General features: G+C 45.1%; 1 protein-coding gene across 3 annotated transcripts in view; it reads right to left on the bottom strand.

The window, feature by feature from the left end:
- Nucleotides 1–25,581, bottom strand: part of EEF2K (eukaryotic elongation factor 2 kinase) — a 75,271-nt gene that overhangs the window by 8,948 nt on the left and 40,742 nt on the right. Inside the window, exons 5-16 of one of the 3 annotated variants that reach the window (XM_024560585.4) lie at nucleotides 25,083–25,120; nucleotides 24,495–24,666; nucleotides 20,941–21,090; nucleotides 20,508–20,640; nucleotides 20,147–20,274; nucleotides 19,259–19,460; nucleotides 17,780–17,847; nucleotides 16,267–16,344; nucleotides 15,420–15,482; nucleotides 14,001–14,135; nucleotides 13,661–13,849; nucleotides 1,927–2,051 (exon numbers count right to left, since the gene is read on the bottom strand). In XM_024560585.4, the coding sequence (XP_024416353.1) occupies nucleotides 1,927–2,051; nucleotides 13,661–13,849; nucleotides 14,001–14,135; nucleotides 15,420–15,482; nucleotides 16,267–16,344; nucleotides 17,780–17,847; nucleotides 19,259–19,460; nucleotides 20,147–20,274; nucleotides 20,508–20,640; nucleotides 20,941–21,090; nucleotides 24,495–24,666; nucleotides 25,083–25,120 (1,481 nt within the window). The remainder of the gene's footprint in view (nucleotides 1–1,926; nucleotides 2,052–13,660; nucleotides 13,850–14,000; nucleotides 14,136–15,419; nucleotides 15,483–16,266; nucleotides 16,345–17,779; nucleotides 17,848–19,258; nucleotides 19,461–20,146; nucleotides 20,275–20,507; nucleotides 20,641–20,940; nucleotides 21,091–24,494; nucleotides 24,667–25,082; nucleotides 25,121–25,581) is intronic. The other 2 variants (XM_024560586.3, XM_045195347.2) reach the window with 2 other exon arrangements.

Here is a 25,581-nt window from a genome sequence, read left to right as displayed (position 1 = left end):
GAAGAAGAATAAGAAAATGACTGTAGTAGACACTAAAAAAAAAACAGGAAAAACTTTGATAGCCCTGGCTGGTGTGGCTCAGTGGATTGAGCACCGGCCTGTGAACCAAAAGGTCACAGGTTCGATTCCCAGTCAGGGCACATGCCTGGGTTGTGGGCTGGTTCCCCAGTTGAAGGCATGTAAGAGGCAGCCTCGTGCATTGCCTCTGGCACATAGTATGTCTCCCACATTGATGTTTCTCTCCCTTTCTTTCTCCCTCTCTTCCCCTCTCTCTAAGAAGTAAATAAATAAAATCTTTAAAAAAGTGTAGATAGATTTAACTACATAAATATTAAAAATCAATGTATCCCCAAAACCAGTAAACAACTGTCATTGAGTGGCACATGTGCCATCCCCTGTCCCCTCACATCCATGGTAGTTATCTTTAAAAAATTATTTTAAGGCAACTCATATGCCAAATAGTTCTTAGCATTAATATATTAAAATTTCTGACAAGTCAACAACAAATAAACTATCATGTCGAAGAAAAAGGAGACAAAGGACATGAAAACACACAGAGCAAAGATTTTTATGTGCCTAGGTCCAGCAACCCCTGCCTGCGCTGTGCTTCCCAACTGTCCTCCATGGGCGCCATCTACTTTGGCATTTGATCTGACACAATCACATTGTGTCTTTGTTGTTTACCTCCCCTCCATGCCAGTATAATTCTGAGTCCCCTATGAAGCTGGCCATGTAGACAGTCCACTGGAGAAGAGGTGAGAAGACCTAGGTTTTAGCTTTGCCACTACTAGATCTTTGACAATGGGCAAGTCCCTTCACTTCTCAGAACTCATCCATAAAATGGGGGCCAAACATCCCCGCCCTGCCTGTCCAAAGACACGTGTTGGTTCATTCATTCAACAATACTGAGACAGGCCCTCTGTGAAGCTCTGGACTGCAGACACACAGAAGCCCCAATTCTTGTTCTAAGTGAAAGAGTGGTCCAAATATAAGGGAGTGGTACAGTAGGTGTCTGATACCTTTTGCATGATATGTATAGGCAGGATGTCACATATCCATATGTTTTAGATCCTGAGAGCTTGATATGACAGAGTCACCATCTTGACTTACCTTCTAAACCCAGTGAGAGGAAGATGAGACCCTGACCCAAAGAAGAGAACTGCCAGGCTGCTCCAAACCTGGAGGTTTAGATGATGAATGTGCTCACCCTGCTCCCTTCTAGAAAGCCACAGGCTCCTAAGGACAGCAGTGGGTAGCTGAGATCTAAGGGGAACCATAGAGGGTCAGCAATGGGTCATTCCCCCAACTGTCTTCTGCTCAGTCTAGACTTCTGGGATATCCCACCACCAAGCCAAGGAGATGAGATAAGATGGGGCCATCCTCTCCTCCCTCCCACTCCAGAAAGCAGTCCTGGCATCTCAGCCTGAGCGATAACTGAAAAACAGTTAGCACTTGCAGAGCTGTAGCCTTCAGATGTCCCAAAGCCACTTGGGAAAACTCACACCAGGCCTGAGCTTACCCCTGGAGCTTGCTTCCTTTCCTCCCTTATAAAAAAATAAATAAAAGTAGGAAGAGTAAATTCTAATCACCCATTACCCTAACATCTAGGGACAACTACTCTGTACCCAATGCTAAAAGGTGGCTGCCATGTATCTTGTGCCTTGTGTGCCAGGCACAGTGAGAATTACAGGCATTGCCTCACTTATCCCTCACACAACAATCCTACGATGCAGGTTCTATTATTCCCATTTTACACAATTAAGAAACTGAGGCCATGGAGGTAAAAATAACTTGCCCATGGTCACTGGATTGGAACTCAGTGGGAATCCCAGCCTGGAACCCAGGTCAGTGCTGATTACTGGAGGGGGAAGCGCCCACCTGCAGCCCAGGCTCCCAACAGCTCCACGTGAGTGGAGGCCACAGTACCTGTCTGGGCTGAGGTTCTGGCCGGTATCAAAAGCTCGTGCCACCCGGATCATGGACTGCCTGTCACCAGCTTCAGCTGCCTTCAGTAAGTAATCAAATCCTTTGGTTTTATTTTCTTCTGTCTCCTATCAATATGAATCAGAGAGGAGGAGAAAAGGGAATGAGGTTGGAGGGGTTCCGAGGTCTCACTGATAAATCTTCTCCCCATTTTTTGAATTGTTTGGAGAGCTCTACACTGGGACTACTGTAGAACTGCATACAGTGCAATGAGTTCCTTGGATTCCCATCGGGAGGGGGAAATGGAAGCTTAGCTCTCTCTTGCTCATCGTCCTCTGTCTTCTCTGATTCTTCCAAAGAGCCACATCATCTCCTGCCTCCAACAGGGCTATCTATATCCACTCTTTAAAAAAATTTTAGCAACTTCATTGAGATATAATTCATATACCATACAATTCACAACCTTGAAAGTGTACTTCCAAGTACCCTTTTTAGTACCCTTGAAAGTATACTGAAATTTAATAGTTTTTAGTATATATTCACAAAATGTGCAACCATCACTGTAATAATTTCAAACAACCAAAACACCATACCCCTTAACTGTCACCTCCAAATTGTCCCATCCTACACAACCCTAGGCAACCACTCATCATCTACCATCTGTTTCTAGAGATTTCCCTATTGTGAACATTTAATATAAATGTAGTCATACAATATGTGGCTGGCTTCTTTCACTCACCATAAAGTTTTCAAGATTCATTTATGTTGTAGCATATATTGGTGCTTCATTCTTTTTATGGCCAATCACATTCCACTATGTGGCTACCACATTTCCCTTATCTAATCACCAGTCGTCAGTTGATGGACATTTGTTTTTTTCTAGTTTTTTGAATTATGCTGCTGTGAAAATTTATGTACAGGTTTTTTTATGGGGATGTATGTTTTTATTCTCTAGGGTGTACACCATGGAGTGGAACTGCTGGGTCATGTATAAGTTGAGAGCTGCCTGGCTGTTTTCCATAGTGGCTATATTCCCACCAGCTTCCATTGGTCCCCCAAGACTTATTCCATAGCAGCAGCCAGAGAGATGCCTTTGAAGCCCCAGTCAGGTCACATTACTCTATCAAGGTAGCTCCAAAACTTCCTCCTATCTTACTCAGAGACCAATCCAAAGTCCTCATATGAGCCTAAGAGGTCCTTTTCAACGTTCAAGAACTGTGGCAAGGACTATCAGCTGTCCCCAATATCTATTCTTGGACACCATACTTCACTGGCACATGGCTGATGAGTGAGAGACTACATTTCCCAACCTTCCCTGCAGCTGGAAACTGTGTCCTAATACAAAGGCCTGTCCAGTCACTAGTGATCACATTCCCTGTCATATTTTCTCCTCAGCAGTTCTGAATAATACTTGGCACAGGAAGTGCTCTGTAAAGGTTAGTTATTTTAATTCTGCTGGACATTTTCATTTGTTGGTGCCTGTACTATACCCTTCCCGGCCCAAAAAGCTTGCTGTCATAAATAAGGAGCTAGGAGAGTGCCCAGGGTATAGAAGATAGTCAACAAACATGTGAGGGATGCATGTCTTCGCAAAACAACAGAAAAGGCTCCCAAAATGAGGGCACTGGGGAAAGTGGGAGACAAGCTTTCTAGAGCACAGCAGCCTCTCAGGGCACAAGGCCACTGTTTCTCTTGCTAAGCCATAAACCTGCTTGAACTCAGTACACTTCCTTCCTGTGTGCCCTGCCCTAACCACAACATTCTATCCAAACACACTCCTGCTAGGGGAAGCAGCCACAGTCTGTATGCAACAGCAAGCCTTGTGAATGCCTGCAGTTGAGGAAACTGGAATTGCTTCCGAGTCTCCTTACAAAGTAGGTCCTAGGCTGCACTGGTGTATGCAGTCTGAGATCACAAAGAGATCTACCAGGGGTCTCTGAGAAAGGGATATCTGCTGGCTCTGGTCCTACCACTCATCCTGGGCCCAGCTTTCCTTCATTCAGGCCTCAAAGCCTCTGAGTGTCCTCACTGGGCTGAGCTCTGTGACAGGTGCAGTGGCCTGCTGGAGCTGGCTCTACAGGTCAGGAGAACTGACTGAAATTTCCAGGAATTCTGCAAGCTATTACTAACAATGAAATTATGATAACTTAAAATTACAGGAATGGTAACAATTACTCAAAGCTCATGACTTCCTAAATATTTTATATGCTCTTGAGATTAATTCTATCCACTGCAGGGCTTCTCAGCCTCGGTACCACTGACATTTTAAATCAGATTATTCTGTACTGTGGGGCAGTCCTGTGCCTTGCAGGATGTTAGCAGCCTCCCTAGCCTCTACCTACTAGATGCCAGTGGCACTCCCAGAGTTGTGACAACCAAAAATGTCTCCAGATATTGCTAAGTGTTCCCTGGAGACAGAGAGAGCAAAATGACTGGTTGAGAACCATCGGTCCTTTGAACCTGTACGGTTGATGTATTATAAAACGGTGTCTCCTGCACATTTCTTCCCAATTGCATGTTCAGTGATGTTATATTGGTAGTGTGCAAATGGCCAGAGCAGGAGCCTTTATACCACAGAAAGCAGAAAATGCTACAGATCAAGATTTGATTGTCTTGGTTGAAAAAGAGACAAAAAAATATTCCTAATGCAGATTTTTTTAATTAGAGATTTTATTTATTTATTTAGAGAGAGGGGAAGGGAAGGAGAGAGGGAGAGAAATATCGATGTGTGGTTGCCCCTCATGTGTCCCCAACTGGGGACCTGGACCACAACCCAGGCATGTGTCCTGACTGGGTATAGAACCAGCAACCCTTTGGTTCGCAGGTCCGCGCTCAACCCACTGAGTTACACCAGCCAGGGCCCTAATGCAGATTAACTTAAAAGTATGTTGTGTCTGTAGCCATTATACTGTGACTAATGCAGGAAATTAAAGAAAAGTTTTTTAGTATTACCAGCAATGAAGTTGCTCATATCAGCGGCAAATAAATGAAGTTCCACTTCTGACAGAAGTCTTCCTTATTTCACCTCCATCTCACACAAGTAAATGAATGTATCAACCAATATTTACAATGTCCAATATTTATGTCAAAATATCATGCCTCCATCAATGCAACCATAAGTAGATAACAGATATAAAGTCCCACATTAGTAGTCCCACATTTCACTACTTTCACAAGTAGTGAAAGCAATCTGTGAGAATCAACTGACTATATGGAATTTACAATAAAGAGTATATTCATCATTGTTTGTAAATTGTATGCTCCAGTCTTTTTTAAATTGAATTTACTGGGGTGACACAGGTAAATAAAATTATATAGGTTTTAGGTGTACAATTCTATAATACATCATCTGTATATTGTATTGTGTGTTTGCCACCCCAAGTGCCCCACATTCTTTATATCAGTAAAATTTGTAATAAATTTAGTACATATATATGTGCATACATTTCCTCCCCACCCCTGAGAGCCAACTGGTAAACACTTATTGGCAAACCACTGGTTGAATAAGCAATATTCATTACTGCTGTCAAGGAGCAAGGAGATAGGAGAGAAACAAGTCATCAGTTTACTGATCAGTTTGACTGATGTCCATCAAAATCCCCTCACAGAACCAAGTCTACCCCTCACCATCTACAACGGGAAACAAAAATGGCTGTGGATTATCTCTTGCCCACATGCCAAATAATCTCATGACTTAATCATATGACACTGTCAATCATCTACCTTCCCTGACCTACAAAATGGTAGTTTCATGAAGTTCAACTTCATGTGCACAAAGCTAGTCACTGAAGCAATTTTTGTGATACCCAAAGAATGGAACAAATGCAAGTGTCCATCAACAGAGCAAAGGTAAATAAAGCAAGAGGCACCCATGCAATGGGACATTATGCAACTGTTGAAAAGAATGAGGACACTTTATACTACTGAGGAAAAATGTCTACAGGATGCTGTCCAGTGAGAAAACCTAGGTCCAGGTGAGTGTGTGTGGTATGCTAACTGAAGAAAAAAAAAAGGTGAAAATACTCTGTGCTGGTGTAAGGAAAGTCTTTGTACTCAGTTAAACAATGTCCCTCCCAATTCATGTCCACCCAGAACCTCAAAATTGGACCTGATTTGGAAAAAGGATGTTTGCAGATGTTAAGATGTTAATAATTAAGATGAGAGAGAGAAGATGGCAGCAAGAGAGGTGGGGGCAGAGTCTACTTCCCCCTGGGCACTGGTGAAACCCCTAGCTTATCTTCTGAGGAAAAGAGCGAATAGCCAATGGTATTCCACCATACATGAAGACTGGAGATCAAAAATTATAGAGGACATTGAAAAATCAGACAGTGAGACAATAAAACCTGGAGTTGAGAAAAGACAAGAGTTAGACCCAAACAGGGGTCATCCTAACAACTGAGACAGTGAGACAAATTTCACTTTGCAAATCCAGAGAAGTTCCAAGGTAGCAGCGGTGAACAACAGCACACCTGCTGGAAGACAAAACCCACCAATAAAGGAACCACCAACAGATAACAACAGAAGAAGGTGAAGGAGGGAGTGGAAGCCACACTAACCTCAATCCAGGACTGATCTGGAAATACAACTAAATAGCGCAGAAATTACTCAAAACAAACAACTGAACAAGACCAAAACAGAAGCCTCAAAACCTCATACACACAAAAGAATCAGCTTCAATACTTGTCCACACCTGCACAACAGAATACGAGACGTGGTGGACAGAGTGACTCTCAGTTAACCAACTGGAGGGAAGGACCCCCCAAAGAAACACCCAACAACAATCTAAACCCAAAGACATACACAGAGCCAAAATAAACCACAGCCCAAGACCAGCAAGTCTCACAAACAATGGGAAGACAAAGAAACAAGCTCCAAATGAAAGGAAAGGAGGAAGCCTCAGAAAGAATGCTAACTGAAAAAGAGGCAAGTCAACTATCGGATACTGAGTTCAAAGCAATGGTTATCAGTAAGCTCACTGAGCTCACAGAGAACTACCAGAAACTACAGGGAAACTACAATGAACTCACTGCACACTATATCAACATGAAAAAGGAAATAGACACTATCAACAAGGGCCAACAGGAAATGAAGAATACAATTTCTGAACTGAAGAACACAGTAGAAGGAATCAAAAGCAGCCTCAATAAAGCAGAGGATTGGATCAACGAACTGGAGGACAAGCAGAAAAAAACAACCAGAAAGAAAAAGACAAGGAAAAGAGGCTCAAAAAGAACGAAGAGGGATTACGGGAAATGCAGGACAACATGAAACGTAATAATATCCGTATAATAGGGATACCAGAAGGAGCAGAAGAAGAGGAAGGGATAGAAAACCTGTCTGAAAAAGTAATGATGGAAAACTTCCCTAATTTGATGAGAGAAAAAGTCATACAAATCCAGGAAACACAGAGTCCCAATCAAGAGGAACCCCAAGAGGCCCAATGCAAGACATATCATAATTAAAATGTCATAATTAAAAGACAAACAGAGACTATTAAAAGCAACAAGGGAGAAACAGGAAGTAACATACAAGGGAGTCCTGATAAGGTTAGCAGCTGACTTATCAATGGAAACGCTCCAAGCCAGAAGACAATGGCAAAAAACATTCCAAGTAATGAGAATCAGAGGCCTGTAACCCAGACTACTTTACCCAGCAAAGTTCTCAATCAATACAGAAGGCCAAATAAGGAGCTTCCCAGACAAAAGAAGTCTAAAAGAATACACCTCCACCTAACCAGCTCTGCAAGAGATGCTAAAGGGACTGCTTTAAGAAAAGGAAGGAAAAGAGAGAGAGAGGGGAACACAGGTACAAAAAATGGCAATGAATAAGTACCTATCAATAATAGCCTTAAATGGAAATGGATTAAATGCTCCAATGAAAAGACATAGAATAGCTGAATGGATAAGAAAACATGACCTACACATATGCTGCCTACAAGAGACCCACCTCAGGACAGAAGACCTACACAGACTGAAAGTGAAGGGCTGGACACAAATATTCCAAGCAAACGGACAGGAAAAAAAAAAAAAAAAACAGGGTAGCAATAATCATATCACACAAAATAGACTTCAAAACAAGGTCCATAAAAAGAGGCCCAGAAGGTCACTTCATAATACTCAAGGAAAGAATCCACCAAGAAGGCACAAACATTGTAAATATATATGCACCGAACATAGGAGCACCCAAATACATAAAGAACATCTTGGAGAACTTCAAGGGAGATATTGACAACAACACAATTATAGCAGGGGATTTTAACACCCCACTAGCAAAAATGGACAAATGTGTCAAACAAAATATCAACAAAGATATTGTGGCATTGAACAATGCCCTAGATGAAATGGACTTAACTGGCATATATAGAGCCTTTCATTCCAAAGAAGCAAAATACACACTCTTTTCAAAGACAAATGGAACATTTTCAAAGATAGACCACATGATAGGACACAAAACAAGCCTCAACAAGTTCAAGAAAACTGAAATCATATCAAGCATGTTCTCTGACCACAAGGGACTGAAACTAGAAACCAACCCCAAGGAAAAAACCCCAAAACACTCAAAATCATGGAGATTGAATAGCATGCTATTAAACAATGAATGGGTCAAGAACGAGATTAGGGAAGAAATCACAAAGTTTCTGGAAAAAAATGAAAATGAACTCACAGCAACCCAAAACTCATGGGACATAGTGAAGCCACTCGTGAGAGAGAAGTTCATAGCAATACACGCCTACCTCAAAAAGATAGAAACATTTCAAACAAACAACCTAACCCTACGCCTACAAGAACTCAAAGAACAATAACAGAGACAGCCCAGAGCAAGTAGAAGGAAGGAAATAACCAAGATCAGAACAGCATTAAATGACATAGAGACTAAAAGCACAATTCTAAGGATCAATGAATCCAGGAGCTGGTTCTTTGAAAAGAAAAACAGAATCGACAAGCCTTTAAGTAGGCTCATCAAGAAAAAAAGAGAGAGGATCCAAATAAACACAATTAGAAATGAAAGAGGAGAGATTACAACTGATACCACAGAAATACAAAGGATTGTAAGAAATTACTACGAAGAACTGTATGCCAAGATATTTGAAAACCTAGGGGAAATGGACACATTCCTAGAAAAATATAATCTTCCAAAACTAAATGAAGAAGAAGCAGAAAACCTGAACAGACCAATAACAGCAGACGAAATTGAAGCAGTCATCAAAAAACTCCCAACACACAAAAGCCCTGGACCCGATGGTTTGACAGGGGAATTCTACAAAGCATTTAAGGAAGAGCTAACCCCTATCCTCCACAGACTATTCGAAAAAATCCAAACTGATGGAAGATTCCCAAACTATTTTTATGAAGCCAGCATCATCCTAATCCCAAAACCAGATAAAGACATAACAAAGAAATACAACTTCAGGCCAATATCACTGATGAACATAGATGCTAAAATTCTCAACAAAATATTAGCAAATCGCATCCAGCAATACATTAAAAAGATCATACACCATGACCAAGTGGGATTCATCCCAGGGATGCAAGGATGGTACAATATTCGCAAATCAATAAACATAATACATCACATAAACAACAGCAAAGACAAAAATCACATGATCATTATCAATAGATGCAGAAAAAGCATTTGATAAGATACAGCACCCATTTATGATAAAAACACTCAGCAAAGTGGGAATAGAGGGAGCATTCCTCAACATCATAAAGGCCATATATGAGAGACCTACAGCCAACATCATACTCAATGGACAGAAACTTAGAGCTTTCCCACTAAGATCAGGAACAAGACAAGGATGCCCTCTCTCACCACTCCTATTCAACATAGTATTGGAAGTCCTAGCCACAGCAATCAGACAAGAAAAAGCAATAAAAGGCATCCAAATTGCAAAGGAGGAAATGAAACTGTCACTGTTTGCAGATGACATGATAGTGTACGTAGAAAATCCTATAGACTCCACCAAAAAACTACTTGACCTAATAAATGAATTTGGCAAAACAGCTGGATACAAGGTCAATACTAAGAAATCAAAGGCATTCTTGTACACCAACAATGAAACATCAGAAACAGAAATCAGGAAAAATATCCCATTTGATATAGCAACAAGAAAAATAAAGTACCTAGGAATAAACCTAACTAAGGAGGTAAAAGACCTGTACTCAGAAAACTACACAACACTGAAGAATGAAATCAAGGAAGACAGAAACAAATGGAAACATATACTGTGTTCATGGATCGGAAGAATTAACATCAAAATGGCTATACTACCCAAAGCAATTTATAGATTCAATGCAATACCTATTAAAATACCCACGACATATTGCACAGATATAGAAGAAACACTTCAAAAATTTATATGGAACCATAAATGACCCCAAATAGTTGTTGCAATTTTGAGAAAGAAAAGCAAAGTAGTAGGGATCACAATACCTGATACCAAACTGTATTACAAGGCCACTGTAATCAAAAGAGCCTGGTACTGGCATAAAATCAGACACATGGACCAATGGAACAGAACAGAGAGCCCAGAAATAAATCCAAGTTTCTATGGTCAATTAATTTTCGACAAAGGGAGAAGCAGCATAAAATGGAGTAAAAATAGCCTCTTCAACAAATGGTGTTGGGAGAGCTACATGAAAAAAAATGAAACTCAATCACCAACTTACACCATACACAAAAATAAATTCAAGGTGGATAAAAGATTTAAATACAAGTTGTGACACCATTAAAGTTATAGAGGAGAACATAGGCAGGAAAATATCAGATGTCTCACACAGCAGTATTTTCACTGATATGTCCCCTGGAGCAAGGAACATAAAGGAAAGAATAAACAAATGGGATCTCATCAAAATAAAAAGCTTCTGCATGGCTAAAGAAAACAGTATTAAAATAAAAAGAGAACCAACTGTATGGGAAAACATATTTGCCAATGATACCTCAGACAAGGGTTTAATCTCCAATATACATAAAGAACTCACACAACTCCATTCTAAGAAGGCAAGCAACCCAATTAAAAAATGGGCAAAGGACTCCAATAGACACTTCTCCAAGGAGGACATACAGAGAGTCCAGAGGCATATGAAAAGATGCTCAGTATTGATAGCTACCAGAGAGATGCAAATTAGAACCACAATGAGATACCACTTCACACTGGTCAGAATGGCCATCATAAACAAAACAACAAACAACAAGTGCTGGAGAGGAAGCGGAGAAAAGGGAACCCTAGTGCACTGTTGGTGGGATTGCAGACTGGTGCAACCACTATGGAAAACAATATGGAATTTCCTCACAAAACTAAAAATGGAACTGCCATTTGACCCAGTAATTCCACTGCTAGGATTATATCCTAAGAACCTTGAAACACCAATCCAAAAGAACCTGTGCACTCCAATGTTCACAGCAGCACAATTTACAATAGCCAACTGCTGGAAGCAACCTAGGTGCCCACCAGTAAATGAATGGATCAAAAAACTATGGTACATTTACACAATGGAATATTGTGCAGCAGAAAGAAAGAAGGAGCTCCTACCCTTTGCCACAGCATGGATGGAACTGGAAAGCATTATGCTAATGGAAATAAGCCAGGTGGTGAAGGACAAATCCCATATGATCTCACCTTTAACAGGAACCTAATCAATAAAACAAACAAGCAAAATATAACCAAAGTCACTACAATTGAGAACAGGCCAACAGTGACCAGAGTGGAGAGGGGAGGGAATTTTAGGGGAAAAGGGTGAAGGGTTTTTAGGAACAATTATAAAGGACACATGGACAATAAGGGGGGGGGAGGGTGGAAATGGGAGGGATGTGGGGGGGGCTGGGGGTTAGACTGGGGTGGGGGGAAAAGGCAGAGAACTGTACTTGAACGATAAAATTAGAGGAAGAAAAAATAAAATAATTAAGATAAGGTCAACCTAGAGTAGAGAGGCTCCTAAAGCCCACATGACTGGTGTATTTATAAGAGAAGAGACAGAGATGGGAATGGACAGAGGCCACGTGAAGGCAGACATGGAGATTGGAGAGATGAAATCTATTGGGTTGGCCAAAAGTTAGTTTGTTTTTTTCTGTAAGATTGCTTTAGTAGTGCTTAGCTGCCTTTAACTTATTTTAACAGCTTTCATATCAGTGTGCATTAAAAAAAAAACCTATCAAAATTGGTGAATTTTTGTGTAGCCATTTTAATACTGAAGATGGAATAAGCCATATTTTCGGCATATTATGCTTTACTATTTCAAGGAAGATAAAAACGCAAGTGAAATGGGAGAAAGACATTTGTGCAATATATAGAGAAGGTGCTATGACTGGTCGAGTGTGTCAAAAGTGGTTTGAGAAGTTTCGTGCTGGAGATTTCTCACTGGACGATGCTCCACAGTTGGGTAGACCAGTTGAAGTTGATAGCGATCAAATTGAGACATTGATTGAGAACAATCAAATGTTATACCACACAGGAGATAGTTGACCTACTCAAAATATCCAAATCTATGAAGTTATTGGAGAAAATAGAAAACATGTCATATTTTACGGAGAAAAAACATATGAACTTTTTGGCCAAACCAATAAAGCCAAGGGACGCTGCAGTTGCGAGCACACCCTAGAAGCTAGAAGAGAGAAGGAGGGAGCTCGGTCCTGCAGACACATTAGTTTTGGACTTTTAGTTTGCAGAACTGTGAGGGAATACATTTCTGTTGTTTTAAGCCATCCAGTTTGTGCTCATTTGTTAAGGAAGCCCTAGGAAACTAATAGACTATGGAATTCTATACAACAAACTAAGCTTTTAAAGAAAAAAAAAATTAATCACACAAATGTGTTCCTTATTTGAAAAGTTAAATAAAGGACTTTGGAGTGTCTTCACACCTTCTTCTGGTTTGAGACCCCCCTACTCACTGGGCCATGTCCAGGCCCACTGAGAAGTGCTGGTGTCCTGCGCCCAGGCTGAGCCCAGCCATGCCCAGCCACCTGTCCATCCACGACCCTGGCCCATGTGATAGAGGGAATGGGAACAGATACACTGGGACCACATGCTCGGCGAGGGCCTCTCAACTTCCCCAAGGGGAAGATCATACTTCGCAGGCCCAGCCAGGACTTGTGGACTCAGTCCTTTCCTCACTGTACCCATCGACCAGGGATTTCCCCACATATCCACATCCTGCTGTTTCAGACCCAGCTTCAGCCTCATCTCCTGCACCACCCCCATATGCCCTGTGCTCTGGTGGTACTGATCACAATGATCACCTCCTGTCCTCACATCAGCCATCCTATCTGTCACCTCTGGGACTGAACACATGCTGTTCCCTCTGCCTAAACTGTTCCCCTCTCACAATACCATTCGGCCTTTATGTCTAACTTAGATATCGCTTTATTCATTGATTTCCCTAATAAATACTGAGCATCTACTGTGTGCTGGGCTCTTTTCTAGCCCCTCAGGATACCACTGAAACCAGCTATGAAGAAGCAGGCGTTGACCCCTGGAAGTCCCGGTTAGGGCCCTCCCTCATTCATTTCCATCACCTCTTCTGCTTCTTCCATCACAACTGTCATAATTGTGTAGAAATAGGACTGTCGCCTTCCACTCATTCCCCAAGGGCAGAGACCAATTCTACCAGTTTTACTTCACTTAGGAGTGCCTGGCCCCTAATGGTGATCAGGAACTGTCTGTGACATGCATAAACCCCCCAGGACTGGGGGAATGGTGGGCTGACAAAGGCCACCCAGCTGGGTGCCAGGCCCCTCTCACCTTCAGAGAGACATCAGCCAGGATATGGTGGGGCAGCTGCGAGTACATGAGTCCCAGCCCCACTATGGCCTCCAGCTCGCCCAGGTCAGCTGCACGCTCCAAGTGGAAGACGGCCGACTCGTGATCCCAGTCTTCATCCTTCTCACAGAAGCGCCCACCCTCATGATAGCGCACCATGGCCAGATGGACCTGCCACATAGACTTGGCTGTTGGTTGGGTGGTCTGGGAGACCAAAGTTGCACGCAAGGGCCCCCACCCAGCCTGCAGGAGGAAGCAATGAGTGGAGGAGGTGAGAGCTGGGTTAGTGAAGGAAGGGCTCTGAAACAGACATCACTGATACCTTCCCCAAAATGGATTTCCCAATTTTCTTTTCAAGGTCTAGAGCATTAAGCCTTTGCATTTCCAGGGCCACAGCTGAAGGCCTCGGCAGGTGGAGGCGGGAAGAGTTGAGAAGATTCCACTTCTCCACACAGTCCTGAAGGGAGAGAACCAGGTATGGTGAGTTTCCAGGCCAGAGAAGCCAGGGGCTGGGGATGGTCATACTGTCACCAGCTGTCAGCAACTTCTACTACGCAAGCCCGTCGGCAAGGTGGCCCGTGAATCCTTATGGTGTCAAATTCTATCAGCTCATGTTGCTGAGGGACAATGACAGCAACAGGATACAAAGCTAGCAGAACGGACCACAGCAGTTCAAAGAAGTGTTTCTCTCGTTTATCAATCTGGATGTGCTTGTGGAGGTTGGACCCTAAGCTGCCCATTGGCCAGCTCTCCACACAAGGCACAAGATAATCTGACTTTAGGCCTTGCAGCAAGTCCATTTGGTTTCCTCTGGGCATCAATTGGGTGCTCTCAGAAATGTCTCCCAGATACACACCCCTATTTAAAGGTTCTCACAGGACAGGGCCAGGCAGCTGCGTGTACACCAAACATCCTACAACACACAAGGCAGCCCCCACAGCAAAAGATGGCCCAGCTCAGAATGTTGATGGTGCCATGGTTGAACAACCCTGCTCCATGCCATGCTGAGCCCTTGACTCAACCGAGGAATAACATGTGGCACATAGTCCATTCTAAGGAGTCAAGCCTGGAGTCAAGCCTGCTGAGGTGATCAGGGAAGAGGACGTGCTCGAGGTACAACTGGGATCCAGTCCAGGAGAGTAGGCAGGCTTGGAGGAGATATGACCACAGTGGGAGGAAGGACGTTGTAGGTGGGAAAGAGACTTGCTTTAGTGAAGGCTAGAAGGTGAGAGGTTCAGGTGTGTGTCAGAATCAACTAGAGAAGAACACAGTGTTCCTGTGGGCTGGTTCTCCCCACACCTGGGAGATGGTGATGCTCACCTGAGATGCTTGTTGGCAATACTAACTAGTAACCTGGGGAAAGTTGCTTAAGACCCTCATTTTCTCCGATGTAAAATGGCGGTGAGTAACATTAGCCTGTCTCACTGGGTGGCTGTCAGAATTAAGTTAATACTACAAGGCACTTACATTGGCATGACTTTAACATGTGAGCTATGGTTGTTTTAATCTCCCCTGTAAGACAAGTGATCCCGACATCCCTAATCCTCCCCAAAGGTCCCCCATCATCCCACTCAGGGCAAAGGCTAAAAAATTATTTGCCAAGGGGATCGGCTCCTTTGTGAAATCTTCCTTTCGGAGAAGTGAAGCATCTGGGTAGGCTGCAGTGACATGAGGGAGGACAAACAGAAACTGCCTGGAAAGGCAAGCACAAAACATTACAAGAGTTCCTCAGGAGCACCACCTGTCCGGAGCTTCCCAGGCTGTCTTCATCTGACTCATACCTCCGGTTACTGTGTGAGTGGCCCTGACAGAGAAAGAGAACAGAGTGACCCAAAGAGCAGCTCTTCCTCCCCAAAACTGGTCGGGCCAAGAGCCTCCTCCTGGGAAACTGATCCAGCCTTCCAGGGACCCTCCTCTCAGGCAACCAGCCCGACTCCCACCAGGGAACACAGGAACCCTGCCTGCCAAGCAGAGAGGATGCTGGGTAATAGGCAGGTACTGGGGCAACGACAGCTCTCCTCCTGCTCTTCCTGTGTGCACAGATGGAACTGACTCAAAAGCACAGGATCCCAGAAAACTAGGCCAAGCCCTTCCTCTAGCCAAAGCTCCTATCCCATGTCTTTATTTGCAGTAACAACGCTGAGACCAGAGGACTCCAGCAAGACTGGCCTTGGTGCTGACTTGGCACAGGGCTAAACCTTTAAATAGCTATGACACTGCCTTTGGCTACCCTCACCAGGATGCTGTGGGACGTGCCTCGGAAATCTTGGGGGTCCTCCTAGGAATACCAGATCCTGTGCCAGAGCTGGCCCTCCGAACCATACCAGCAGTATTCTGGCTTATTACCCAGCATCCTCTCTGCTTAACCACTTTCAATCTTGTGCCTGAGCCACCCCCCACCCCCACTACACTTACTGGTCCCCATTACACTGCTTTATCTTCTGCCATGCATTCACCTTTATTTGAAATCTTATTTAGTAATTTACTTGTCACATTTTCATGGCCCACTCTCATTTCCCCTACCTCTCTATCCTTCTAGACAATGAGGCGACAGAAAACTCTGGTCTCATTTCCTAGGAGTTTCTTACATGTTCATGGGGCTCTGGGTCATCCAGCTCATCCCGCTTTTCACTGGGGTATCCGCTATCCCCATTCTTCTCAGAGTCCTGTGGAGAGAAGATGGCCTGAGGGTCTCAGTGGTCCTCTGAGTACCTGGTGGTGGTGACATCTGGACATCCCAGCCATGTGCTTTCTCTCCTTTGTCCCATCATCTCATTTAACACTCTTCTCCTTTTGCCATCTGAGTAAATGGAGGAACTACCCACTCAGAAGTGGGGAACAGAGGCAAAGGGCAGCAGTCAGAGGGTGGGTTTGAATCCTGGCTCCATCACTAAGTGACCAGGAGCAAGTGGCTCAACTTCTGTGTGCCTCAGTGTCCTCATCTGTAAATCATGGATAATGAGAGTCCTGCCCCAACAGTGGTAATATTGAGGAAAAGAAGCAGGTGGCTGAGGGACAGGCAAGAGCGAGACATTTCGCTGTGCTACTGCTTTGTACCTTTTCTTTTCAACAATAAGAATGGATGAGCTATTCTGAAATTCTAAAATTTATTCTAATTCTAGAATAAAATTTATTATAAAAGGAATTTAAAAAATCTACCTTATAGGCCCTGGCTGGTGTGGCTCAGTGGATTGAGTGCTGGCCTGTGAACCAAAAGGTCGCTGGTTCAATTCCAGTCAGGGCATGTGCCTGGGTTGCAGGCCAGGTCCCTGGTCAGGGGGAGCGTGAGAGGCAACCACATATTGGTGTTTCTCTCTCTCTCTTTCTCCCTCCCTTCCCCTCTCTTTGAAAATAAATATATAAAATCTTTTAAAAAAATCTACCTTGTAGGTTGTTGTTAACCTACAAGGTAGATAAATTGAGAATATCTATCAAGTCCTCAACATAGCATTTGCCCACAATAATGCTATTATTTTTTCCTTCTCCTCAAGAATTCTGAAAAGTAGTCAAGAGTAAATTTGAACCTTTGGAACCATCTGATGATGCACTTGTGGTTTGGGCAAGTGTGACATTTCTATAAAGTCTGTTTTAAAAATTCCTAAGAATTTTAAATTTGACACCATAATGTGTTTGCCTGAATGCAAATATGATGCTTTCAGTTTCTTACCACTGAGTCACCCAGAAGGTCCAAGAACCGGTTCTGTTTATCCAACCTGAGAGCATCTGAGCTAACTGTGCTATCAGTGACAAGTCTGAACACAGCATAGCCCTTTCCCCTCAACATAGCTGTCCACACATAGGTGGTCAAACCAGCTCAGGGCTGATCCTGGCAGTTACCAGAAGGTCATACTGTTGTTGACTTGGATTCCCTCTTCTCTAACCACCTCCAGGAAGGGTAACGGACTCAGCTCTTTCCAAAAATACCAGTGCCTTGGGCAGGAGGCTGAGATTCACCTGTATCCCCAACCCCTCCCCATTCCCTCTTGGCAGTGCCTGGAGCAGACTGGGGCTGCCCACCTCTGCACCTGCACATTCACCCTCAGTGCCCACCAGACTGAGTGCACTCCTACTTGTCCTGCCCCTCCTTCCCTCTCCACTCACCCGGTGGTTGTCCAGATGGTCATGATATCGGGGAGCCATATTATCGAGGTCACTGAGCACAGGCCAATCTGGGCAGGGAGAAAATAGAGACAGACAATGCTCTGGGTCCACTGCCAGGCAGTTCGCAAGGCAAACCCGTAGCCTAGAGCTGACTGTACCTGTTGCCAAGCCTTTATTTTAAATTTTTAAAGAAAGGTACAATAAAGGGAGAATATTATCAGCACTTGGGTCCACAGCTATTTCTTGAGAATTTTCTTCAAGTCTGCCACTTGCCAGATGTGGGGCCCTGAGCAAGTAGCTTAATCCCTATGCCTCCTCGGAGTTGTCATAATGCAAATAAATATATATGTGTAACATGTTTGTAAGCACATGTGCATGGCCCACCATGGACCCTCATGGAGCGCAGTTATTAAGGAAGAAAGGCCATTTGTATATTTGGGGCCCAGTGGGGAGCTACAAGTCAGGGAACCCCAGATGGCTTCAATACCCACCATTTTCTGCTGATCCCCAGTCACCTCAAGCCCCCACAGGCTAAACCTGGCTTATCTCTTGTTTTTACACAGTTTTTATGAATAGTTTTTACATTTTTAAATGGTTGGAAAAAATGAAAAGAACAACATCTTGTGATACATGGAAATTATATGAAATTCAAACCTCAACGTCCACAAAAGCAGTATTGAAATGACAGCCACACCTGTTTGCTTCAGTATTGTCTACAGGAGCACACAGACTGCAAATGCAGGGACCATATGGCCTACAAAGCCTAAAATATTTACTTTGGCCTTTTAAGAACAAGTGTGTTGACTCCTGCTCCAGACTCTTCCCAAGGCCTTCCAGTGCAGATGTCTAAAAGCTCTTTAACATTTGACACTGAATCCTCTCCTCTTCCCCCATAGCCCGCTAGCTGAACAAACAGCTGCACTGTCCTTTCAGTTCTCAGGCCAAACCTTGGCATCAGCCTTGCTTCCCTCTCTCCTGTAGACCCCACATCCACATCATCAGCAAACTGTCACTTCAACTTCAGAAATAACAATTGTTTTTCTCCTTTGACCTAGTCATATGCACTTTCTAATATTGAACAACCCTCAGAGTCCTGTGAAAACCTTGTTAGACTAGGACAGATGATTCCCTTAAGATACTACCAATCTTTATTTGTTAATACCTTATTTAGAATTTCTGTATTATATATTTGTGAGTTTTGAATATAGTTTTCTATTTCGGTGTTTCGTCAAGTTTTCCTAGTTTCATAAAACACACTGAAAAACATTTTCTACAGTATGGGTTGATTTTATAGCATCCACATGGCCAGCTACATCTTGAATATTTATTGAAAGAACTCACCTGTAAAACTCTCTGGGCCATGAATCTTTTTGGTTAGTGTGCCTGATTTTCTAAGATTAAGTGAAAGCCAGTTTAGCTCTGTAGACCTGGTGCCTGTCCCCTCCAAGAACAAGGACCAAGGACCAAACAATCACTTACGGAAGAGGTCCAGTTTCTGGCTGTGTGGCGTGGCTGAAGATGGGGAGGAAGGGAGAGAGTCGAAGGTCATGTCGTTCACGTTCTCGTCTCCAGAGTTCTCTGAAACACGGAGGAGCAGGGGTGGCCGGCTCCCAGAGAAGGTCCTTACTCGGGGGCTCCCACACTTTTCCTCTGTCCCCCTCAAGATGGTCTTGGCTGATTGCTGGAGAATTAACAGAGACATTCATGTCACAAAAGCACCCTCTGGGGAGTGAGGGACTCATCCTGTTGCCTGTTGTTGCTTTGAACTCTGATATCCTATGGCTCTTATATATGCCTATTTAGGGACTGGTGGGAAATCTGAAAGTACCAGTGAGGATTAAGCCAAAGGGGCATCTCAGATAGGAACTGGTCAGCTAGCATCCCTCAAAGCACTAACCACATTTCCCAGCACTGACCTGGAGAATAGATATCACTCCATATTCAGAATTCCAAGCTGGTCTTTGCCAACATTCTCTTGTAGTGGGGGTGGAGTGAGCATACCCAGGACACAGTGAGGTGCCCAGAGAGCCAGGTCCAAATCTAGTCCAGCTATTTGTCAACACACACACAAACACACATACCACACACCTCTCTCCCAATCTCTACACACCTGGTTTCCTCACTCTGGTCAAAAATGGGCCCAAATCAAGCATACCCCAGTTACTCTATTAGTGGGACACTCAGGGAGGCTTTGTGCACTGATTTGGGAGGGATGAGGCGCATGAATGGGACTGAGGTCCTTCCAGCCCTGATGCTCTTCAGTTAAGCATCACAGGCCCGGGCTGCTGTCACCCAGTGAAGCACAGTTTGCTAGCCTGGCAGCAGAAAGACACCATCAGTCCCAGAAGGCTCACGCGGGGCACCCACCAGCAGCTTGGTGTTCTGATTCACTGCATCCTGCTCTCTTGGCGAAAGGTCGAAAGGAGCGAGGCCCATGCTCTTGCAAATCCGGTTGCAGGCATGGGAGTAAAAGAAGAGGGCCATGCCCCGGACACCTGAGGACAGAGTAGTGGTGTCAGGAGCGTGGCTCTGCTTTGTGACAGGGGCGGATGTAAACCATGCTGAAAAGGGGAGAGGTGGGGTTCCAACGTCTTAGGCTCCCATTGCCACAACCTTGGCAAGGCCCATATGCCGACTTGCCCTGTTTTTGCTGGCTATACAAAGAGCTGGGAGATTTGAGGGAGGGGTGTGTGGTCTCCATGGAAATAGGCTGGCTTTCCCCAGCTACCTAGGTTGCCATCTCCAAAGTCAGTGCCGTTCACAGTGTGGATCTGTGGGTCAGTGTAGAGGTCGCCCACACCCTGGATGTCCACCACAATCAGCTGATGGCCAGAACGCTCAAATGTGAAGTGACTGAAGGCCTGTGGGGGACAGGAAGAAAAAGGAGACAAGAGACTAGGCTGTAGGCTATGTGGACATTGGCCAGCCACTACTCTGAGAGACTGGGACACCCCAGCCCTACCCATTGTGGGGGCCTGCTCTGCACAGGGGAGTTGTTTAGAGGAAAAGACAAAGGAAGGAGCCCTGTTTAACTTGGTAGAAACCTCTGGGTGGCTAACAGAGCTGGCATGGGATGTCCTTTGGGATGCTCCACAGAGCTTGAGGGTCTCTGGGGGTGAGAACCCCCTCCCCAAAGGGACCATTCTCTCCAGGGGCCGCACCTGTGGTGTCAGGCGCATGTTGTCATCACGAACAAAGCCTGAATTGGAGTTGTACTTGATGTACTTGCCCTCGATGTAGTGCTCCAGGTGGAAGAGGGGCTTGCCTGGCCTTTCCTTCAGCTCCATGACACACATCTGCATGATGTCCACCTGGTGGAGGGAGAGGCAGATCAAGTGGGAGGATAGGGCCCTGGTGGCAGCCTCCCCTGAGAAGAGGCAGGAGCAGAGACATTGAGAGGAGGCAGCCTGCCAGAGCTCCATCACTTAGCAGCTCTCTAAGGCAGAAATGCTGACTGTCCCCAGAATCCAGTGTCCCCTCTTCCTCTGAGAACATAAGCTCAGGCTATGCCCTGAATGTATTCCCCTCCTTGAATTCATATGTTGTGATCTTAACCCTCAAAGGTGATGGTACTAGGATCTGGCCCCTGTGGAAGGTCATTAGGTCATGAGGGTGAAGCCCTGATGAATGGAATGAGTGCTCTTAGAAAAGAGACCCACAGATCTCCCTTGCCCTTCCACCAGATGAAGACAGCCTGAAGGTGCTGGAAGAGGGTCCTCACCAGAATGTGGCCATGTCAGCACCTTGATCTTGGACTTCCCAATCTCTAAAACTGTGAGTAATAAATTTCTGTTGTTTATAAGTTACCCAGTTTGTGGTATTTTGTTATAACAGTCCAAACAGACTAAGACAACCCCCAATCCTGAGTTTTAACAAGACACACAGCCATCCAGTAGGGATAACATTGCTTAGCTTGGCTGGCTACTAGGTGTAGCCATGTGACCAAGCCCAGACGAGAAGCCCACAACAGCGCAACAGTGATGATGCAATTCCAGGCTGCCCTTCTCTCCTTTGGTCCCTTCCTGAGGCTGTCAGGTGGATACCTGCCAGTGAGCCAGAACTGAGCACTGGTCCAGGGCAGCCCTCAGGGGATGGCAGAGCAATAAGACAGAGGAACCAGGCCTCTGGATGACTTAAGGAGGCAAGGCACGAGCCCACCCTAAGCACCCCCATCACTGAGGGGACTGTTAGATAAGAAAGATACTATTTCATATTAGCACACATTTGTAGGTCTGTCTGCTAAGCAACCTGGCTTGTGCCTTACATTAATACTGTGAGTCTGGGCAAGTTATTTCACCTTTCCGTGCCTCTGCTTTCTCACCTGTAGAATAGGGATCGCAGACTTCACATAAGGATGAAATCTGGTGCACAAAAGACTCTGTCAAGGTTTGCCGATGTCGTTATCAATTCTAGAGTAGACACAATTCTAGAGTAATATATACCAAACTGTAACAGTGGAGAATTGTGGGGAACTCAGACTTTCCTTACTGAATTTTGCACAAAGTGTATGTATAATTCTGTACAGAGAAGAAAATTTGTAAGTGCTGCAGTGTAAGTGGAGTAGGAAAGACCTGCAGCTCCAACGTGTGTCTGTTACACAAGGACCCACCCACAGCGCCATTCCCCCTTAATCCCACCTGTAGTGGGCCGGGTTCCCCAAAGGAAATGAGCTCCCAGGGAGCCGCTTGGCTGTCACCAGATGGGCAAGCAAAGGTTGCAGAGGCCGAAGGGGCCCAGAGATGAGGGCAGAGAACTGCCCTAAATAGCCTGTTCCAAAAACCAGCCTGAGGGGCAGTGTAGCCAGTTCTTAGGATCCTCACCCAAATGCTGGCTCCCAACTGACAAGGAAGCCTGGGGCTGGTGGGCCTCCTGCTTTGCCAGAGGGCTCACTGGGTAAGAGGCAGTGGCAGGGGTGCAGGCAGGAGGAGACAAACACCCACATCCTCTCCTTCATTAATTCAACCACATTATCATTTCCTGACCACCTTGGCACTGGGGTAGGAGTGAACAGGACAGAGAAATCTCTGCCCTCAGGGGAGAGGCTATTCAAATATTAACTACATAAACAAGATTCCTTCAGAGAGTGCTAATGGCTCCAAAAAAAGAAAGCAGAACAAACGACATGACAGAGGGTGACAGTGCTGGAAGGGCTACATCAGTTAGGATGGTCTCAGTGGTCTCTGAGTAGGTGACATTATGAACTGAGACCTAAATTAAGAGAAGGAGCTCGCCATGCAAGGCATTGTGGAGACCTGTAATGGGGGCTGAGGGCATAGCCAGGGCAAAGGTCCTGAGGCAAGGAACAGCCTCAGGGAAGGAGAGAAAGGAGGCCTAGCCAGAGACTAGCTAATTACTGAGGGGGTCACAGGTCATTAGGATGAAGACTGGCTTTTAAAATTTTTATCAATTGGTGAGAGAGAAAGAAACAGACAGAGACAGGCATCAATTTGTTGTTCCACCTATTTATGCATCCATTGGTTGATTCTTGTATATAGCCTGACCCAGAATCAAACCCACAACCTTGGTGTATCAGGATGATATTCTAACTAACTGAGCTACCTGGCCATGGATGGACTGTGGTTTCTTGTGTTCATCTTAAGAGCACTTAGTTAAGGGTCCTGCAAACAGGAGGTGCTCAATGAATTCTGCTGGTTGCCTAGAAATGTGGCTCTCCTGAGGCACCCAGGACAGTGCCTTCTATCTACTAGGTACTCACACAGTGGACCAGCTGAGCTGTGAATTTAGGCAGGGCAGAGGCTTGGGGTGCCATTTCCTCAAATGCCCGAAGGCAACAGGAAATCCTATTTGGCCTCCAGTCACTCAATACCCTGGGGACAAAATCAAAGAAACCAACCAGGCTGGTGTTTCAAAAGTCTGAATTTGAGCCCTGGCTCCATCTCTGCCTGTTAAGGCAGTTCACTTAACCCCTTTGGGTCCTGGTTGCCCCAGGAAAAAGATATCCACCCCCATTCCTTCTCCTGCTTTTTCTTGGAAACCATAATCTCAGGTCCAGAAGGATCCACATTCCTAGCTCTAAGGGTAGGCACATGGCTTAGGCCTGCCCAATCTGCATATTCCCTTCCCCTAGCCATTGTGATTGGCTCAGAGACAGGCACCTGACTGTCAGAGCCAGTGAAACCAGTTCTTAGACTCATGGGAACTTCTGGGAAAACAGGTGTTGTCATTTTGCCACAGTTGCTGTGAAGACAGAAAGCAAGGCTGCAGCTGCTGGGGGCCAACACTCCACAGCAAGCCAAGAAGTTGCCTGGGAGTGATGCCAGCACAGAAGGGCACAGAAGCTAGAGATGGAGGAAAATTTCCCAACAACCTCAGTCAGCTTGGTCCTGGACCCAGCCATGCCTGTGGTCAGTGCTATTTCTCAGTCCCACGAAGCAATACATTTCCTTTTTAGATTATATTCCCTTTTTGGGTTTCTGTCATTTGCAAACAAAAAACCCTAACTATTAGATCCTACTTGTAAATGGGATGCAAACATTCCAACCCACCTCAAACAACCTGAGCACTCTGTTTTTAGGAATAAACAACTCATTGCACCTGGTCCATTGTGCTTGATAAATGGTGGTTGTTGGGAGCTACTATAGTTAAGATAGTGAAGAAGAAAACCTGTGACTGGCACCACAATCATCACTCTCATCTCCTGACACTGCCTCTGGCTGCCCTGGTGGGGGCAGGTGGCAAGGACAGTGCCACACACCTGCTTCGGGGGCTTGTGCCGATTATACTCCTCTCCCCAGAGCTTGGCTTCCATCTGTAGACGCACGTCCTCAAAGTACACGTCCCTGTCCACTGACTCAGTGTAGCGCTTTGCCACGTAGTTGGAGGCTCCCTTCCACTGCTGGGTGTGCAGGAAGTTGGAGAGCTTCTTCCTGGGGAGAGAGGCAGTAGGGGGCCTGCCTGGGCACTGGGTTCACCAGGGATCCAGCCCTGAGTTCTCAGGACAAGGACACCTGGCTGAGCCAGGAACAAGCTGCAGTAAGTGGGAGGGGTTTCCCTATTGCACTGCATGCTTCACAGAGATGGGCAGGGGACTTATGGGACACTAGTAAAGGTCTCCTATCCCACACCCCTTGGCTTCAAAGGACCAGAGTGGTGATGAGTAGGATACTCTTTGTTCTCCCCGAGCTTATCCCCACAGCCAGGCCCAACATGTGGTCCAAGGGAGACCAGATGGAGAAGAACATGAGCTATAAGAAGCAGAGGCCTCAGACTCCATTCACAATGACTCTGCTCTTAGAAGCCTGAGGGAGTCTGGGCAGGACCCTGAGAGCAGGTTGTCACTTACGTCCTGAAGCACTCCCTCATTGCTCCACGGCCAAAGGGCTGAAAGACACCACAAGGAAGGGGTTATCAGTCCCCATTCTCCACCCAGAATCAACCCCGTGTCAGGCAGACATTTCTCCTTTGGATGGCCCCCACCAAATGGACCTCATCTCAATCCTAAAATCTCTGGCCCTCCCTCCTATACCCTCCTATACACTGAAGCCTGACAGAACTTCCAAGCCTGGAGGCTGCCGGAATAAGAGTACCCCATTCCCCAACCCCAGCTGAGTGGAAGAACTCCCAGGGGGTGATGATGTTCTGGGGGCAATGTGGTGGGGGAGACAGTGAATGCCAAGGGATGTGTCTATAGCCCTATCTGTAACAGACCCAAATGTCCATCAATAACATAATAAATTGCATTTATTCATTTGGTGAAATACTGCATAGCAAAGAGAATGAAAATATTACAGTTCCAGCAAAAACATGTACAAAGCTCATAGACAAAATGTTGAGCAAAAGAA

Source organism: Desmodus rotundus, chromosome 1, assembly GCF_022682495.2.
Source record: "Desmodus rotundus isolate HL8 chromosome 1, HLdesRot8A.1, whole genome shotgun sequence".
Lineage (NCBI taxonomy): Eukaryota > Metazoa > Chordata > Mammalia > Chiroptera > Phyllostomidae > Desmodus > Desmodus rotundus.
The sequence above is the reverse complement of the archived record's forward strand: the minus strand, read 5'-3'. Positions and strand labels throughout refer to the sequence as shown.